The 20,133-nt window shown below is 47.0% G+C and overlaps 1 protein-coding gene across 1 annotated transcript in view; it reads right to left on the bottom strand.

Annotated features, from left to right (window-relative positions):
* Nucleotides 1-3,599: 3,599 nt before the first annotated feature.
* The window catches only part of LOC119446162 (probable ATP-dependent RNA helicase DDX17), a 20,293-nt gene continuing 3,759 nt past the window's right edge, over nt 3,600-20,133 (bottom strand). Inside the window, exons 3-9 of the mRNA XM_049663180.1 lie at nt 19,509-19,651; nt 18,452-18,696; nt 15,264-15,309; nt 13,732-13,858; nt 12,234-12,293; nt 6,694-6,933; nt 3,600-5,703 (exon numbers count right to left, since the gene is read on the bottom strand). Coding sequence (XP_049519137.1) covers nt 5,120-5,703; nt 6,694-6,933; nt 12,234-12,293; nt 13,732-13,858; nt 15,264-15,309; nt 18,452-18,696; nt 19,509-19,651 — 1,445 coding nt within the window. The 3' untranslated portion in view covers nt 3,600-5,119. The remainder of the gene's footprint in view (nt 5,704-6,693; nt 6,934-12,233; nt 12,294-13,731; nt 13,859-15,263; nt 15,310-18,451; nt 18,697-19,508; nt 19,652-20,133) is intronic.

Below are 20,133 nucleotides of genomic sequence, written 5' to 3'. Positions count from 1 at the left end.
TCCCTGACTTGTCACATTATAAGCTGCATCGCAAGCAACCTGTTGGTCATTTGTACAGACAACTGAATTGCCACAAACAAATTAATTCCTATTTCCTTTAGCTTTCTTTAATTCCTTAAAAGAGTTATGTATTTTGTTGTTGCGTGGACTTCCACATATTGCTGTGCTGTTCGTAGACTATTATGCCGTACAAATAATTATTTGTGACAACAGCATGAAGATTTTAAGTGAACAAAATTTTATGTAGCACCTATCAACACATTTCAATCGTGCAATGTTTGTACTCGGTGTATCGCCACTTTATGTTGTTTTTGTCTTGTTTGAATTTTTGCATACAGTAAGTTTAAAAAAAAATAATGTGCCCCCCCCCCCCCCCCCTTTTTCGGTGCCATTTTATTTTTCCCTGCAATTGTGGCAACCCTAGAAGAGCACCGTGGTCGTGAAATTTTCAGTGTGCCTGAGTTAAGGGTCTACAACACCATGCAGCAAGTGCAGTAGCAGCTCTATCCACATTTCTGAGAGGACAGACTTAAGAATTATGGTGAAACAGAGCAGGTGACTGGACAGATGAAACCGAGAACGCTGTGCGCAGTTTCACCAGTCCCATCGTCAGCTCCATTTCACCATAATGAAAGTAAACTAACTAGGACAGGATAGGCGCAACCTTCCAACTGCTTATATTGCAGGAAGCCTACACCGAGGCAAACTTTTGATGCATGTGAGTGCATGCACACAGAAAACGGCAACCATATAAGCTTTTGTTTTTTATATCATTATAAGACAGTCATATCCAAAAACTCGTGCTCATCGTGATTAAGAGATATTGAGGGAATGCCGACACATTGTGCTCCTTTTTTGAATAAAGTGAAATGCCTTCATTAATTATTGGACAAACTGGTAGCGCCTTTTCCCAAGAATTCTTGTACGGGTACAAAAATTGTGAAATGTGATCCAGACTCGTTTTTTTAGAGAAACTTCCATGTTCCCTTAATCGGTTACATCGGCCTGTTTAGCCAATGCAGACCTTACCGCGACTGAGGGGTATTACATAAACTGTGCCGACAGGGCAGGTGAGGGATGGCACGGTGTGCCGCTTCTCGCATTGCCGCTTCACCTTCAGAGTTGAAGAGGCGGGCTCACAGCCCAGACAGCTTACTAGGTGCAGATAGCACCATGGGTACACATTACCCACTTGCCACTTCCTTTAAATTGTGGACAACCTTGTGCAGCCCCCCTCCCCCGCCCCCCCTATGGCACTACCTCTGTTCTTTTCATTTGCTGCCTTGATTTGTCCCTTTTGCATGATCCCTTCAGTTTCAGCCAGCCAGGTCTCGGATACACGTCTAAATTGAGCAAGTGAACCCAGTCGATTCTAGCCGCAAAATCTGCGACTCGAAACCCTGTTTTAAGTGTGTTCGCACGACTTGTGCAGTGCAGGCTGCAGTTGTTGCTCTTTGTTTTTGAATGGGCAGAGTCAAATGGGAGCAACTCCTATTGGGCACAGGGGCACTATGTCCAGCGCACATGTCGATCTTTGAAGGTAATATTCATAACTTAATAGTATCTAAACACTGCAGCTAGTTATGGTTAGGTTCACTAAAGGTAAAAACAAGGCTCCTCCCATATTGTCTAAAGGAAGATTAAACGTATTTCATTGCAAAATGCGTTTTGCGAATTTTTGGCAAAAGGCGCGACTAGGTTGCCCTAGAATTATTGGAGGCACTTCACATTAAGGGAAGTGCAATTTGCCGGCGTTCCCTCGATAACCCTTTATCGCAATGAGCACAAGTTCTTATACATAGCCATCTCGTCAACAATCTGAACACCAGAGGTTGAATGCTTTTCTTGAGTGTGTGAACGTGCATGCTTCGGAAGTTGGCTTTGGTGTAGGTTTCCTGCAATAAAATCGGTTACGAGTTAGCACCTGTCCCATCCTTCTTGTGCATGTCTTATTTGCACTGTTCTTGGGCTTGAATCGCACATCAATTAGCACAGCAGCACATATAATAGTCTGTTCTGAGTGGACATTTCTCCATGACGCGAGTGGAGTAGACTTCGTGGTGGAGGTACAGGACAAAGCTACTGCTGAACACAAGGGCAACAATGTTCTTGCCGACTATTGCTGGATCAGACATGCTCCGAAACCACTACAATGTGAAGGACAAGATGAATGCAGAATGAAGTTTGTCGTCCGTAGAAAAGCAACTATGCCCTTCAGTAACATCTTTGCCTAGCAGAGCATCTATTGTGCTCTGCTCACATTTCACGCACTTGGATTGCTACAGAGATCTGTATTGCTTTCGCTTCTTTTACAAACGCATCTCCCAGAGGCACTACCGACAGGCAGTCAGACCTGTCGAAGCTTCAGGGCTGGCGATAAACCTTCATAATTGTTGAGCTAGCTTTCCTGCGAGGCAGATTGCCCAACTAATGGCAACGCAGTCCTTTTCGCAAACAGCATATACAAGCCCAGTTTGCAGACAATGAAAATGCAGAAGTGGCTCGGGAGATGAAACCATGCGCATGCGACAAGCCCCACCTTGTGCAGTTGGCACTTTGTCATTTGAACCATGACAGGTGCCACTATTAGTTAGGAAAACGAGCAATGCAGAGAGGCACACTTGTGAATTAAGAAAAGGGTCCTAATTTCCAATTTCTTTATTAGCAGCCTAATTGGACAACACACATACCTGGTGGCCATGCAGACGCATGTTCCAGTGCGCCTGCATGGAGCCTGCTCTACATTGATTTCACGGTTTAAGATTATTGGCAATTTATTCATCCCCGACGTTAGAATATGTACGAAGTGTATTTCCTGAACACTCGCCTCGTGGAACCTGTTCAACATATCTAAGGCCACTATGTCACTGTTATTTACACTGCACATTTTAGCCTTGCACTTGTTTTTAGAATGCAAGCAAGCAGTAAATAAAATCCACTGCAAAACGCACTTCCAAGACTTGCATGGCAAACACCTGTCAAGGCTGCAAAACTGGCAGCATTGAATACCAGTGTGATAGTGTAAGCAAATTCTGCTCCTTGAACATTGTGGTTGCATGCATTAATATGCATTGTTCTCTAAAAAGAAACAAAGAAAAAAAGATCATAATGTACAGTGGCTGGTATAAACAGTCGTAAGAGCTCCTGCAAGCTGCATTCTGTGAAAAAGACCACAGGCAATAAAAAGGCAAGATGCACGATGAGAACAATTTATTTCTGCACCAATTTCATAGGTTATACAAAAGGGTTACAAAGGGGCAGCCTGCTCCGGGGAAACAAAGTAACTTTACAGCATGTGGATGTGGCTCACTGAAATGGCAAGTACTTTAAACCCAAGAAAACATGCATGGATGTCATGTTACAAGTACACCGCGTTCTACTTTTTCGTATTCACAAAACTTGGTAATATGCAGGCAGCAATGGACTGAGGCTCATATCTTGAACGACCAATGTGCACACATACTACACCGTGCGATTATACTACGGGTCACTAAATGATGACGGAGCTGGTGACAATGACATGGCAGCAAACATGCTGCGTTATGAAATCAGTACAGTTGCTATCGCAACTGGTGAGCTTCTTTCAATCTCTTCTTTCTTTTTTTAATTTTTTTTTTATTTTACTGCCAGCAGGCGAGAAATGCAGGCATTGAATGGCACCAGGGGGTATTTATTTTGAACTGCTGTTCTCACCACAGATGAGGAACACAATAACAACAACATTGCACTTTGAAAAAACTAAGGCAAGGAAATGCTAATGTTCCAAGCTTGTAAAAAGCTTGTGGTATGCAAAAAAAAAGAAAATGAAAAATTGCTCTTACAACAGGGCATTCATGACAAATGTCTACAATGTACTGACGCGGTTGTTTACGATACAATGGAAATATGCACCGTGTAAACCGGCAGCACAGGGGCATCGAAAATTTGCTTGGAGAAGAAATCGTCATTACTGAAGTGCAGCCATTGACCGCATCTACGCAAAAAAAATGTAGCAAGGACATAATGCTGAACACAATGCCAAGATTGTTTCAAACAACACTTCAGGATTTTCTGCAGAAGACAAGTCATTTGTAACAGAAGTGACCAAGAATCAAAAACAAAAGAGAGGTTCGCGTATCTCGCAGAGATGACAACTTTAGCCACAGCTTCGTCCATAGCAAGGAACATCGTCGGCAGAGTGGGTTAACAATGCGAGAAGAAATCGAAATGCGTTGCAAGAAAGATACCACACCCCAGAAGCATTCAAGCCAAATGGTCGTCAACCCAGACAAAAATCTGCAGGTTTTCCTGGCAGCCTTTACCTCAAAAGCAGCTGCATCATCTGCCTCGTTAAAGGAATAGCGAATGCAGGATTAATTATTTATGAAATAGCCGACAAAATATTTGCCTTATTTATAGATAACAAACATTTCTTTGAGAAAAAATTAAGTGAATAAAGACGCGACATGTGATAGGCTATGCTTGACAAGCGCATTCGTTCATTTGGGAGCAAAAAGTTGCAACACGCGCAGTACTTTACCCTGCATTCAGCTGATGCCAGTGCTGCCCTCAAGGTGTGGGCTCTACAGTGGCAGCCGCTCTATCATTTTTTCAAACAATAAATAGCTTGATGCTGCAGACCTCTGCTAGCGGTGAAATGCAGACACGCATACTATACAGGCAGCAACATCACGGCTACTACCATGTCCACATCACCAATGCAGCGTCAACCCACCGTCAAGGCGGCTGCGTCAATTCTGGCTAAAAAACAAACATTGACTCCCCCACCCATCTTGAAGCTTTCACTCTTTCCAGGAGTGATGAAACAGTTGTCGTGCTCATGCCCCCGTCTTTGTCAACACCTCTGGCCACACCAAAAACGAGGGCTGTCAAATGGAAGTGTCTGCTCTGGCCACCACAGATGACAGGACAGCCAAGCGAGAGCTCCGTCAAGTCACAACTGTCTTAATTTTTCGAGTCTTCCAAAAGCACAGGGTATAGAGTGCCTCAACTTCACTGGGTGCAACCGAATGCAACACACTGGCGCCACTGCAGCTGTCTCTAATGCTGCACATATATCTAAAAACCATGAGGTGGAAAAATAAAAACAAAGAGAGTCCAGCTCGCAGCACAACAGCTTCTACCACGCTGCGCCGTTAGTGACGCCCGGCGGTGGTGGGGGTGGGGGTGGCGGACCCAGCAGACTGTGGGGAATCTGTTGCTGTCCGGACTGCTGCTGTGGCTGCGACGACTGTTGCTGCCCCGACTGTTGCTGTCCCGACTGCTGCATGGGTGCCGCCATCATGTACGACTGGCCGTTGGGCATGTGCATGACGGGCATCATGTGCGTCATCTGCCCCATCATGGGTGTCATGGGAGCCATGTGTCCCATCGCTGTCATCGCCATCATCGATCCACCTCCGCCGCCGCTACCCATGCCAGATGCAGCGCCCGAGTTGCTGTGTGACGACGACTGGTGTGAAGACTGGTGCGATGGCTGGTGTGACGACTGGTGCGACGACTGGTGCGACGACTGGTTCGAGTTTGAAATGCCGTATCCGTAGTTGCTGTTTGGCAGCTCTGAGTTGGATGTGCTGTAGTCATTGTTGCCTGGGTTGTAGGCGTTGGCACCTGTGGCATAGCGGCGCCCTCCGTGTCGGTCGTCGTCATCGTAGTCGTTCCTGCGACCGCCGCCGCCACCCGAGGTGCGCCAGCGGTTGCGACCTGCAATGCAAGCAAGAAAGGAAATGTCACTGTAGTCGACAAATCCACAGTGTTGCAATACCAGAATGATGCAACTGCGATAGCTGTGGCTGCAGAAAGCTGCGTCATTGGAATGCGATGCGGTTATTTTCCTAGGCCTTGTCACACTACTATACATCAAGGCACTGTGGTTTCATTCTATTTGCATCAGATGTTTAACAACAGCTGCTGCTATGCTAAGTAGTTGTAGCCAGCAAAATAAAGTTCTCCACAGTATACTTTGCATCCTCTTAGGAATCACCAGCCGAACTGTAGCAGTGCTTAAGTAAATTGCTTATGCATCAGTGAGGCGCAAGTGGCTTGCACAGTTTCAACAGTCATCGCTGCTTTTAGTTTTATTATCATGGCTGCTGCAGCACGAAATTTCATGCGACTGGCAGTGCAACTTGCTTTCTCTGCTTTGTTTGCTTAGAATAGTCGTAAAATGTACATTCCCTTTGCAGTACCTGTAGTAACCACGCAAATATAAGCTGTGCATTGATATTCTTATCATCACATCCTTCCTGCGTGACACCTCACACAAAGCTTTAGGCCACAGTATTGCACAAAAGGATTTCTCGGGCAACTCGCATGACTTTTCTGTGTGCATAAATTAAATGCGCACGCAAGCATACATGCAAGCAGTCCTTTTTGAACCTTTGTTGCCTGCACGTTGAAGACCTAATCAGGTGCGTCCACAAAGCCTAAAGTTTATAGTTGATGCAGGAAAGGGGTCAAGCGTGACCATTATCAACATGTCCCCTGAACGTTAGTGTGAGCGAGCATGACAATAACTCACGACCGTACGAAGTAGAATGGGAGGAACGTCTCAGTTGTTTTGAATGCCCTGCTATTGTTTATACGAAGCCAGGAACTGAGCTATCATGCCCAGCAGCTGCCGAGACACTCCAGTAGGCTAAACACGCACACACGACAGTAAAGGAGGGCTGCTGCTGCAGGCACCCAACTTACCACCGCGTCCTCCGTAGGAGCGGGACATCTCGAACATCTCAAACAGCTTGGGGTTCACCACCTGGTTGGCCTCCTTGAGCACCGAGATGAGCTCCTGGGCCTGCTTGGAGTTGCCCGGCGTAAAGAAGGTGTACGCCGTGCCAGTCTTGTTGGAGCGGGCCGTCCGCCCAATGCGGTGCACGTAGTCCTCCGAGCAGTTCGGGTAGTCATAGTTGATGACAAACTTGATGTCATCCACATCTGTCACACACACACACGATGGGAGAGGAAGAGAGAAAAGTTGGGGTTGGGGTAGGGGGGGCCAAACGGGAGAGATCAGCATGCCTCCTTCTCTTCCGTGAGCTACAACAGTGCACCTCTCACAAATCGTGTTAGAGTTGAGTCAATACAAGAACTTGAGCTAGCCTGACTTGCGTATAATACAGTGCTGCCCACATTCTGCATTACAAAAGTCATGAGCTTAGCCACAAAGACATTAAGATATGAGGGTTAATATGTTAACATTTTACATGTTTTCTGTTAATATTGTATGCAGTTTAGTAGTATCGTTATTCTTTATAATATCATAAGAGGCCCACTACTGTCTTTCACTACGACACCCCTTTCTTATGTACGTGCTCTAATATTGAATAAATATTACTACTTCAACACTAAATTCTTTCAATAACTCACACGCATGAAGCTACAATTGAACAACAAAAAAAATTCTGGATTGGTGGTTCAGCTTGTCCCTGCATCTCCAGGCGATTCTTGTATGTCCTAAAGAACTGAAAGCAATATGGCAGTGCAACCTACACTGTCCAAGTTCGTGACATTAACATTACGCAAGTGAGTCCTCCGATGTGCAATTATCATTACCAAACTGTGGAACAGAAACTAGAGTCTGCCTCAAGTAAGTGGACCATGCCTCAAATTCGGTGTCTCCGAGCTTCCACACGAAACATTATAAATATAATGCAACAATGTGCACCTTGCCTACTCTTCCTCCCACCTCCCAAGAAAGCTGCAAAATATCGACCGACTACTTACCTTCAAATCCGTGCCTCTTCATCTTTTTAAGAACTTAGCTCGTTAATTAGTAACTTGTAACAACAATCTAGGCCTACATACAGAGCCTTCCAGAAGATTCTCTGTTACATGTGTATTCATCTGTTGCCCACCGTGTAAGTGAGTCTGAAAAAATCCACGCTGCTTCAGCAATGCGTGGGCAGCACTCGTTGAAGATGTAAAACTTAGCTGAATAAAGGAGGGTCGTCGCGCTATTACAGCAGTTATGATGAAAGGGACCAAAACAAAGAAAAGGTCATAAATGCTATAAGTACTAATTAGGCTAAGTGGCTCTCAAACTACACTGAAATTTTGAAATCTACAGGATGCTGGTGGGATGGTGGCACCAACTAGGAATGCATTTATAAGGCGCTGTGGGGGCTGCATTCTGCACCCGAGGGCCCGAGCACCCGTTTAATTTTTCTCAGTTAGCGAGATTTCCTTGTACCACTCATTCCATACCCACACTGAAATTAAAATCTACAGGATGCTGGACGCAGCACCATGATCACATTTAGTTACTGTTACAACGTATGTTTTTTTCATGTCTTCGTTTTTTTTTTCTTTTTATTAAATGCCAGCTGTTAGCTACCCTTGCAACCTTTCACCGAGATCCGATATTGCCACACAACCAGTAACGAACGTGTCACAAGTAGTTCAGTAGGTAATGTAACATTACTGTGTTTATTCCCAAGTTCTGCAGTTACCTCTCACGGCAAATAAAGAACATTAGCACAGTTTCTTGAGCCATAAGCTTTGGTAGGAAGCGAACCGTCAAGAGACAAGTCATCTCTACTCGGTGCAGAGCAAGGTGGGCATTTCTTATGTGCCAAGTGAAGTAACAAAAAAGGCAAAGCGCAACCATTACAGACATTCCCAAGAGCCTAGACATGATGGCGCATTACATCCCAATTCGGTTACCGCTCTGAACCTTAATGGCAGGTTACAAGTTGAACCTGCTGGCAATATTTGTGGTGCAATCTGTCACGTCCATTCCAGGGCTTGCAAAGCATCATTTCCTACTTGATGCATTCTATAATGATAAAATATTCTACCCAGTTCAATAAAACGTGGGGCTATGAAATGGTGATTGACCCTTTAGTATTACCCACTGTTCCAGTTTTCCAATGGTCATGATTAGTACACTTTACAGCTACACTATACCTGACATGTTGCCTGCTACACAACTGATAACAAAATAATGTTACTCTGAGCAAGGATAAGTAGCTATGCATGTAAGAAAAGTTTTAACGCTAAATGGCAATTCCTACTGTGCTGCTTTTAACAGCCAACAAAAAACTAATATTCAATGTGAGAAGCATTTGATAAGATACACAAGCCATTACCGTCTCATTCTCTAAGCTAGCTACCTTCACGGTAATGATACATAAGAAGAAATCTACCATGTCATACAAGCATGGTGCCCTTTGTGGACATTAACAGTCCTCAAAGTGTAGAGAACACCATAAAGAATCAAATTGAAAGATGCAAACAGCTACCCATGAAAAAAAAAAAAAGTATTTTAACTGGTATCTAAATGTGAGTCGATCAATGTGGTGGCAACTACGAGGCAAAATGTGCTTCACTGGTGCCAAAACAATTTAGGATTTGTTTGAATGCCAACAAGTGTGCAGCTGCAACTCAACTGCCTCTACACTTGCACTAGCTGCTGATGTTAACAAAGCATTCAAGTTGCAGCTGCAATAGGCCTACATTACAGCTACGTTTCAGTGAACTATGGTCTAATACCGGTAGCTCCACTTGACAAGCTAAAGCCATTTCAAGCTAAAAAATGACCCGATGAGTGCTCACTTTTTGAAAGTTTATGAAGACTATTAGGGAACTATGCAAGTTATTCCTGGGGAGGCTATTACTGGTTTTATTATTTACTTACTGCTTTTACAGGTGTCGCTGGCCTCGTATCAGTTCATCCATGTATAGGCAAACCTGATTAGTGATGTGCCAATTTGTGCATTTCTGCCTAAACTGCTGCTCTGCCATGCGACCGAGGAGGGCCTTCATAATTCAGTCCAGCATTGAGGCCAGCATAGGTGCCCTAGAGTGGTGCATAGTGCGCTGGCAAGGGCAAGGGGTGGTTAGAACCCTTACCCTGAGGCTGTGTGATGCTTTTCCCATTGGTGCAACCAACAAAAGTATGTGCTGCCTCACAGTACACACAAGGCCATATCTGACGAGTGTTCGACAGCGCCAGAACATTTGTGCCCGGGTAGGGATAAAGAGTGTCGTAGGGCAGCACAATCATGAACTGATTAAGAAAAATTTACAGCAAATGAAACGGGGCCACTATGTGCTCAAGACATCCTTGTGTGCCCTTGGGAGTCGCGGGCCCTTTGTAATCTCAGCATATAGGGCCAGCCTGAATTCAGTAAATTTATCTTGACTGGCCAAAAGCCTTCCAACTGTAGTCTAACACATCAAATTGCTAATTTCAAGAATCTTAAATGTTCAAGTGCCAATTTCACCAACTTATTCTAATTCACTACTGCAGGCAGGTTTCTGTCAAACAATCTCGTTAAATGTGTTTGTTACTAGCGAAAGCAGGCAGCCACTACACAATACTGAGAGTAATGAGAGCCAACAATTTTGCAACTTGACAGCCAAACAACCGTATTGCCGCGAGGCTCCGTACTGATTGCGGCCGCGTGCCGACAGTTTGCAGCGCGCGCTCAGTATGAAGCCTCGCGCAGTATGATGCTGGTATGCTCAATACGAGGGCATTTTACAATAATCTGATGGCAATCTTTTTAAAAGCTCACCCACGTTTGCACCACACAAAGAGCTCACAAGACCAGCTATCCAGCACAACCATGTCCCACCCTAGAACACCCACTCTGTGCCTGCAGATGTGGCCAGGGGTGGCCCCGAGCAAGAAGCCCGCGTTGTCATTACCTGTGGTTTCCTGTCCTCAGCGTGCGAGGGAGGCAGTCCGGGGATCGGTGGAGAGGCACCCGCCACAGAGACGGCATACAGGCGCCGTTATGCCAGCTCGACACAGCAGTGGCGGGAGGAGGGGCTTGGGTGACGCCGGCCGTTGTGTGCCCCCCAACCTGCTCTGTCGTTGTGCGGCAGCAGGTGGGGCCTGGCCTTGGGGGTGGCAGGGTGCGGATGCTCCGCTTCACCCCTTTGCCGTGCCGCCCCCTCCGTTTACGCCCTCGCAAATGCCTCTACGTCGCAGCTCTCCACACCTCACCGCTGCCAGCCAACGCACGCAGGCATTGACAGACCATTTTTTTTTCTCCCTCTCATAAGCGCAGCAGTCTCATGCCGAAAACCACAGGTAAGGGGTCTTCTGGTCTTTCTATTTGTTTTGTTTTTAAGCGGGAGGGACAGACCAGTAGGTGATCAAAGCCTGGTCCCCCTAACAGCATTACAACCTAAGCTGCAAAGCGTTCGGAGTGGCATGTCACACTCGGCCCACGACTCCAGAACTTGAGGTTCTTTGCCAAGTAGGCGCGACCCATCAGTTCTTTGAAGGCCTCTCACTGGTGCTGCTCCCTTGAAGCCAGGCCCAAGGCAAAGTGGGCCCTTCTAGGCCTACGTCAGAGTAAAGCCCGTCCCGGTGGTGTTCCGGGTCACCCCCCGACGAGAGGAGGTAGGTGAGAGAGCCGGAGGCGGGCCGGGGCTTGCGTAGCCCCGCCCACCAGTGTGGGGCCGGCCCAGGGGCAAGAGCGAAGCGCCGCCCCCACCTCCTCGCTTCAAGACGGTGGCGGCGATGCCCTTGGCAACCATCAGGCGGTGGGGTTTTCGCGGGCCTCATGCATTCTTTTTTTTTTTAAGTATTTAAATTTGCAGAGCGGCCGGCCGGGCCGGGGCCCGCCCACGTGACAAGTGGCGGCGGCGAAGGCTTTCCTCCCGAGTCTCCCCGCAGCGCCGCCTGGCGACGGCGGGGGGCATGAGCTCCGTGGTCGTCTCGAGTAAGTGTGCGCGCCCGCGGCCGTAGGTAGCCGTACACACAGAGGCACCAATATGCGCAATTGCGAGATCATCCTGTCTCGCTCGCTCGCTTCTGTTTACGGTGCCTCTGAAAGAGAAAGAGACAAAAAAATATAAAAGAGCCGCTTTCGAAACCACCACGGGGAGGAAAAGGCCCTGCCCACCCCCAAACACGCGGCAGCGAAAAGACAGTAATACAGGCAACCCAGTTTTAAAAATTTGAATCTGGGCACAGCGTGTGCCTGCCGATGGGAAGCCACAATGAGCCGAGGCGCGCCCCGAGGCCATGGGCCACCTGTGGCGCCGCCTTGTGGGTGCCCGACCAATCCGCTCCGCGGCCACGCCGCCAACCCCGCCATTGTCCGCCACACGTTTGCATCTCTCTCGCTCTCTGGTGTGAATGTGGCTTGGAATCGTCCAGGCTGTTGCCAGGTTACATGTGGGCGCAGTTGTTTCCTGTGTTGTGATGCGTTAGCTTTGAAATCCCCAACTCTACGAGATCACGCGCTTGTAGCTTCACCTGTTCACAAAGTACTTACCCAATCCTCGGGCGGCAACATCGGTGGCGACCAGGATTGGAGACTTCCCACTTCGGAACTCTGTTCGCGAGAAAACGCAACGACTAAGACTGTGTGCTAAATAGAACAACAGGTACGCGTGCTCCGATTACTTCTACAAGTGCTGCCAAGCAGTCATAAGGCTCGTTGCATGCCTAAGCATTTGCCGTTCTGGTGCAAACTTCTGAATGGTTGCTTAATAGCATTTCTGAAGTAATTAGCTGCTCTCTCAATAAAACACTGTTAACTGCCATTCACATCTGTGCATCTTGCTACTACAGCATACTTCGGTAACAATTAACTTCACTAAACAAGCTACAACATGTGTTGCCTTTCTTGTCCCATCGTTTAGCACTGCAACCATGAAGCTTTCTGAAGCGGTACGACCAAAGTCAACCTTGACCTCACGATGCCTAGACTAACGAGTCAGTGACAGGGAGCTTTGGCAAAACTTGTACTGAGCTGCTCAACATGCTAAGCATGAAAAAAAAAAAGGAGGGGGGGGGGGGTTGGAACTTGACATGTCTGCTATTGCATAACACTAGCTGGGAATGGCTGGAAGTTAGACTAGATGGCAACACACTTAGCAAAAGCGCAAAGGTGGAACTCGAGGACAGTAGTAAGGACAAAGTCCTGCCTTTGTACTGTTCTTCCTTGACATTAGCGTAACCAACAAGCCGAGGCCATATTCTTGGAGGATCACTTTTGGCGATAATTTCACTTTTGCGAGATTTTGTATCAATAGCAATGAACGTCATCAGCGTATAGCGAGCGACTGAGTTTTTGGCACAGTGCCAAGCATGCTATTCCGGTGCTGGAGACGCTATCAAAGATCATCCAACAATACCACTCCTGCTTGCTAACAACAGGTTCATGCAAGACAACACCGAACCAAGACCACGGTGCAGCAAGTACCACCCTTTTCGCAAAGGCAGCCAAGCAACATAGCAGAACTCCAGTCTGTCTGCACTGCATGACCAAACAGCCCGAGCTCACAAGTACAAACTTCCCCCAACAAACACAGGCCATTAAGGAAAACCCCTCATTTCTTTGCCACCAGACGGCAGGCAATGCCGACCCACAAAGTCTCATCTCGGAGCAGTATTCTCAGGTGATCATGTTTAACGAAATGTTCACTTTTGCTAGATTTTGTGCAACTTGGCACCAGACGCATCTAAGCATATGGCCTACGGTGTTCCCGGCACTCTGGAAAGATAGCAAACTTGGCACAGCGCCACAAATGCTGCCTGCCGTCACCGAATCGACCGCACACGTCGGCATAGAGCTGGTATGTCCGATGCCGAGACATGCAAAAGCTAGCAAAATTGATCGTATCCCCATACTTGATCACCTCAGAATACCACCCCAGGAACTCCTGCGCCTCACAGCCCTTGAAAGCTATCCAGGGATGAGCCGTGCGATTTGGGCACATCAGGCAGACAGATCAGTGAGGTGGCGGTTGTTGTCAAGGCAGACTCACCTCCAAGCACCCAGTCCCGTTCCGGCTGTGACTTGTCCCCGTGGATACACATGGCAGGCCAACCATCGCGCCTCATCCTGCGCGTCAGCTCGTCCACCTTACGCTTGGTCTCGGCAAATATTATGGTCTGCAATGTGACGCATGGAGGCGGGACACGCTCACGCAACGGAAAGGGGGACACCCAACTGCACATTCTCTGTGCTGCTCTCTCTCGGAGGGCTCGCAATGTCGCAGGGCAGGGCACGCAACCTCAGGCAGGGAATGCAAACATCATCATCGCTGAGCCTTTAACGAAGAGTCATTCCTCATACCCATCGTTTTTTTATGCATCTTCCTGTGTCATTAGAATTTGCAATGATCTCCTGTGGAACTTTGGGTAACTCCCACTGTAAAATCCTTGCAATGTCGGTGAAGTCTCTCCATACTCTCTCAATAGGTCTGGCACAGCAGAACAGAGAAGGCTAATAATAGACATCAAATTTCGATCTCGCGCATCAAAGAAGGCGGCGACACACTGCTGGCCCCTTTATGAAGTAACTTGGCTCTTTTAGTGAATCGTTCGTTCCGCTGCCGTGTCAGCTGAAGTGTTAAAACCCAGTCCCAACATTTGCCATAACAAGCATGCAGTGTTCGCGAAATAATTCGTAGTCAATATTAGGTGCTCTGGTTGAACCGTGAAGGCTCCTGCCCTGCGACATGACAAGCGCACGGTCGTTGAAGCTCGCTGGACCGAACGGAAGCGCTGGGGGAGGGAGGCAGTCGATCGCGGACATGCCGGTCTTGCGACGATTGGGTCTCTCTACGGCCTCCCATTGCGAAAGCGGTGCCTCAACCTCGTGGCACCCCCTCCCCCACGATTCTCGCTGCCTCCCGCGGCTACAAGGACAGAGAAGGGTCCGAGCACTGACACCGCGTCATGCATCATGCAGGGCATAATTTTGACAGGACAGCCTCGCAATTAGGCATCTCGGTGAGAACACCAAGAATATTTGCACTAGGAAGTTTCAAAAGAGTGACCTGTCTTTGCTGTAAATCATGAGGCACTGACCTAGCACCTCAGCGATACATTATTGTTGAGTACACGCTTCAACTGTGTTGCCTAAAGTACCATGCACTCCTGTTACATCAACAGACTGATTAATGTAATAAACCAAAGCATGAGTGTAACATCGAAGTGTCACTGAGAACAATCTAGAAAATGGAAGACTGCTTGGCTTATACAAAGCGTGCCAACACCAACTACGGCAGCTGCGGCAAGTTTATCCTCCTCCAGAATAAAGTTTAAGTTCTGCGCAAGCGTTCAGTTTTGGATTTCTAAAAATAGCAAGTGGACCGACTGTGAACGAATACCTCCACAGCTATTTCCAGAAGACCAAATTTCGGTGCCAGTGCTTAATTTTAAGAAAAGAGAATACAGAAAAAAAAAGGAAATTATTAAAGAAATGAAGAGAGTGAAACAAAAAGAAGAAAAAGAAGGAAAGAAAGAAAGTTCAGAGCGCGACCTGCTGCTTACAGGTTCGGCAAACACGCACCTTGTTCTCACGCTCGTTCATAATTTCCTGCAGCAGCTTGAGGAGCCTGGAAAGAGTAATGCTAGGTCACTGACCCGAACCCACGGTAGCGATGACCGCCTCTCCCGAGGCACATTGCAGACCACGTTGTCAGTGAGAAAAATGAACAAACAAGGAGAACACTCCAGCCATGGGGAAGGAAATTAAAAGCACTGCTTTTAACAACCATGGGATGCGAGCAAAGAAAAGAAAAGCCTAGACTGTACCACTTGATGGCAAAACAATTATTAATTATTAATAAGTCAGCCTTTAATACACGTGAGGTGACAGCTAGACAGCAGTGTGTCACTCATTATTGCAAGAATCTTGCTCCAAAAACACTCATGTTTGTTCGATCATATCATTAACATTCTAAAAGATGAGCTGCCTAAAATTTATTTAACAATCAGGCATGAAACAAGGCTTCTCTAGCCCTGCTTTGTCATTAGCATTAAAACCTGCTTCACAGGGAACATTTCCAATACAGGTAGTGTTTACCATCGTTCACAGTAACATCAACGGGATAAGAAAAATTTCATACTCGGTGCAGGTGACGCAAAGGAAGCCATCATTTGCCACTAAATTAGGCCTAACAAAAGGCTTAATGACGTATGCTCAAAACTGAAGCGAGCAGCTGCGATAGGCTTGTGAACAAAAAGCTTGACAATGTAACGCTCACAACTGGAGTGCCCCCCTTGAGGAATGAAGCAAAAAAAAAAAAATGTTTGCGGAAGAAAAATGAACTGCCTGAAGTGGCAGACTGGCTCGCGCTCAAAGGCATCAATCTTTTGAGAAGGTAGGGCTGGAGGGCAGGCCTCCACACCCTCCCTTCTCAAAGCCTTTTACACACTGTGCAGAGGGCATGCAACGGCGCCGTCGCAGAGCACCTCGCCGCAAGTGGTGCGACGAGCCAGTCCGTCACACCGAAAGCAGGCGTCAGGGTGCAAGAGCCACGCATTAGCTCGCTCGGCATGTGGGTGTAGGATGGTGATGGGAGAGGAAAAAAACAGAAAGACAGCAATCATCAATATGTGTCACACGACATGATTGGCAAAGCAAGCTCTACATAACGCGCGATTACAAAGAGGCAACGTGTGCAGCACGCAACATTAAGAGATACGTATTTAGATTAAGAAGCCAACAAACAATGACACCAGGGACAACATAGGGGACATTACTTGTACTTACTAATTGAATTAAAGAAATGATAAATTAATGGAAATGAAAAATGGATGAAAAAACGTTTCAATTCAATTATTAATTTCCCCCTATGTTGTCCTAGGTGTCATTGTTTGCTGGCTTCTTATCATATAATTAATGACAATTGGGCCCCTCGGTTCCCTTCCTTCTCGTATTTAGATATTAAGCAAGCCACTTGGTTTCCAGCAAGAACCGAGCACAGTTTCCCTAATCTAAAACATTATATTGGAGTAAAACAGCATAACAAACACTACCCCAAAAGGATGGTTACTAGACTTAATGGTTGCTGGAAGTAAAGTTACACCGATGCAAAATGAACGTTCTTTCTGAACATCATATGCTTCCACTGATGTGCTGCTTTACTTTTGCTTTTTTTTTCCCCTAAAATCTTATATCTCCTTTACATGCTGCCTCTTTGAGTATATATTCCTGTGTTTGTCCCTTGAATGAAATATCTGGAAATCACTGCCCATGTCGTAATTCATGTTCTCTGCTGTGCATTAGTCTCTATAGTGTTAAATATGTCCTTTAGTAAGCACTACCTAGGACAATGTCTCAGGGCACATTAACAGCTTTAAAAAAAAAAAAAAGAATCGAACACTTTTGCTCGCTACTTTACTGCCAGACCCCACGTGCCTGTGATTATACACATCTCCTGTGTTCCCCATATATGCACAGTCCCGTAGAGTATTGATGTAAATGCTCAATTACGAGTGACCCAACGATTACTACCCAGGTGAAAGTTTCAACCTGACAGGTCTCTGCGTGTACGAAGTTTAGTTTTCCATATTTACAGTGAATTCAGTTAACTCTAACTCTGATGAGCTGTTCACAGTCATTTTGTTAACTAGTAAACTACAGATTCGAGAGCACCTCTGTTAGGTCAGACGTTAGGACAGGGCAAACAGCATCAGCTGTTGTATCTGTCAAGCCCAGACAGCTTCATCATTTTGTCTACTTCCCTAGACCAAAGCAGCTCATATCACTAATTTAGAATGAGGTCTAATAGAAGGGGGTTAGCTCTCAGGCACTTATCTTCCATCAATCTGAGCTGCAATCTTTGCGGAAGTGTTCAAAGGCCCTCCCTGTAATTATGGTATGCACTGGCCACGGCCATAAATCGAAACGCAAAAATCACAGCAAGCTAAACCTGGTCCTCTGTGCAATGTGCGAGTCTTCATGAGTCACTGTGTTCAGACTTTGGAGGTTTTGGAACTACAACTTGTTTATGGGCAGACTATACCATGATACAGCATTATGCTCTCAAACATCGACATGGAATTCTCATCCTTCTCAAGTGCATTTCAATAATTCCAGCAACATCACAAGCAAGAAGTATTGAGAGAACTAGGGGAAGGGGGGGGGGGGGTCCCAATCTTAGTGATACTATATCGCCATGTAAAGCCCATCAACCAAAGCCTTTAGCAATACAAACGAGGGTTAAATATGAATCACATCCGTGATATGCTGAGTGTCACTGAGGAAACTCCTTTAAAAGCACTAAACCCAAGTGCCTCTCATGCTTCAGCTGTTGCCTTGAACAAATGTGGCTAATATGGCTGTCAGAGAGGGTTCAGTTAAAGCGCATTCGCATCCAATGCTGATCAGAGCCCCAAAAATCTGATAAAGCATTTCCCCCTAACTTACATGTTACATGACATGCTACTTGTTACATGACATGCACTGAATGTACAGCCAATCACAAAAGTCTTTGGAGCACGAAATATGTGAAAAGCTTAATTTACTCGCAACTTTGCCTCTTCGCCTGACATTTTAGGTGACAGAGGTGGCGGTCGCAGGGAGAAGCATTCACTCGGACCTTTCCTTTGAAAAACATGATGCATCGAATGCGACTAAACTTTGCTTATTTTCTGCAATTCAGTGCTCTGGAAACTCTTGTGCTCAGAGGTGCATCCACGCCACCAAGCAACGTGCTGAAAACATGAATAATGTGTGTGCCGGCTCCTCACTTGGTGTCCTTCTCGGACTCCTGGCAGACGTCGATGATCTGCAGGATGCGGTGGTTGGCACACAGCTGCAGCGCCCCGATGTTGATCTGCACGTAGTCCTTGAGGAAGTCCTCCGCCAGCGAGCGCACCTCCTTGGGCCAGGTGGCGCTCCACATCAGCGTCTGACGGTCAGGCTGCACGGTCCATGCAACGTTGCATTTAGCACGGCAGTGCACATCGCAGACGCGAGTGCAGACAGTTTCCTCCTAATGCACTAGAGGCAACGAGCCCCGTACAACCACAGAATGGTAATCTACAATAGCCGACAGGAACTGGAGGTGCACACCAGAGGGGTGCATTGACAAACTTAGCGACTTGCTGTTATCACACTGATCCCACTGCTCCTACACTTCCTTTCCTGAGCACTTTGCAGGCTACGCTTTCCCCGCAAGTAATGTTAGCATACACACAATGTTATCAAACTTGTCACAACACGCATTTGACAACTTCCACTGTGATCCAGTGAGGAGCATCACACTTTTCTCTGACTGCTTCTTATTAGCAACACCTAACCATAACATGCGCTCATGGATTCAAGTATACAGTAAAAGCTCGTTAACTCGGATCTCACGGGACCGGAGAAAATGTCCGAGTTAACCGAATTCCGAATTATCGAATGGACCATGAAACAAAAGGAAACGTACACGGCACAGACAAACCTTTATTCTTGAAAAAGTGCGTTATTTTCGTCTGCCTCGCCGTCGGAATTTCTGACAGAACGATCTTATTTAATCCCATCAGGTGGTGGTGTGCACGTTCACTGTCGCGAGAACAAACGCAGAACTCCTCGAGGACAGCGAGGGCTTCGGCGGCCTCCTGCACGGTGCGGCGACGTCGCGTTGGCGGCTCATCTTGACCGTCATCATCGGAACAGTGATTTTGGTCCTCTTCAAGCACTTCCGATAATATATCATCGTCAGTCAGCGGACCAGCAACGGCAACATGATAGTCTATAGCGACGTAGTCCTAAAATCTGGACGCCACTAGGAAGGACAGAGTCAAAACGCGTGTCATTCACCTCGTCATCCACATTTCCAGTGGGGTCGCGGGTGTCCTCTGGAGTGGCCTCTGGAGGAATATCCGAGTCGTCAGGGTGGACAAAGCCGCTGTGCCGGAAAGAATTTGCAATGACCGCGGGCGGCGTTTCGCTCCAGACATGCGCTAAAATGTGAATTGCGGTTAGGAGAGTCAGGTCATATTCTCGCCCTGCTTCCTTGCACAGCAGGAGCCGTTCCAGCACATGCTTTCTGTACCTGCTTTTACGTGCTGAATTATCCCTTGATCCAGCGGTTGCAGAGCAGCCGTCGTGTTTGCAGGTAGAAATACAAGTTCGATGCACTCCAGCCCGGTCACTCTGGTATGAGCGCTGCAGTTGGTCAACTAGAAGTAAAACCTTGCGCTTGTTAGCAGAGAAGCGGCGGTCGAGCTGGCGCAGCCAAGCTTGGGAAATATCCGGGTCATCCAGGCCTTCTATTGGCGTGATATTGCCACAGGAAAGTGGTGAATGTTCTTAAAACACCTTGGGTTACGCGCCTTCCCGATGACTAGCAGTGGCAGGCGCTCGGTGCCCGACATATTTGAAGCGAGAAGCACAGTGACCCTTTCTTTGCTCCTCTTCCCTCCAACGCACGGGTCGCCCTTGA

This window comes from Dermacentor silvarum, chromosome 1, assembly GCF_013339745.2.
Source record: "Dermacentor silvarum isolate Dsil-2018 chromosome 1, BIME_Dsil_1.4, whole genome shotgun sequence".
Taxonomy (NCBI): domain Eukaryota; kingdom Metazoa; phylum Arthropoda; class Arachnida; order Ixodida; family Ixodidae; genus Dermacentor; species Dermacentor silvarum.
Note: the sequence above shows the minus strand (reverse complement) of the source record. Positions and strands in the feature narration are given on the sequence as shown.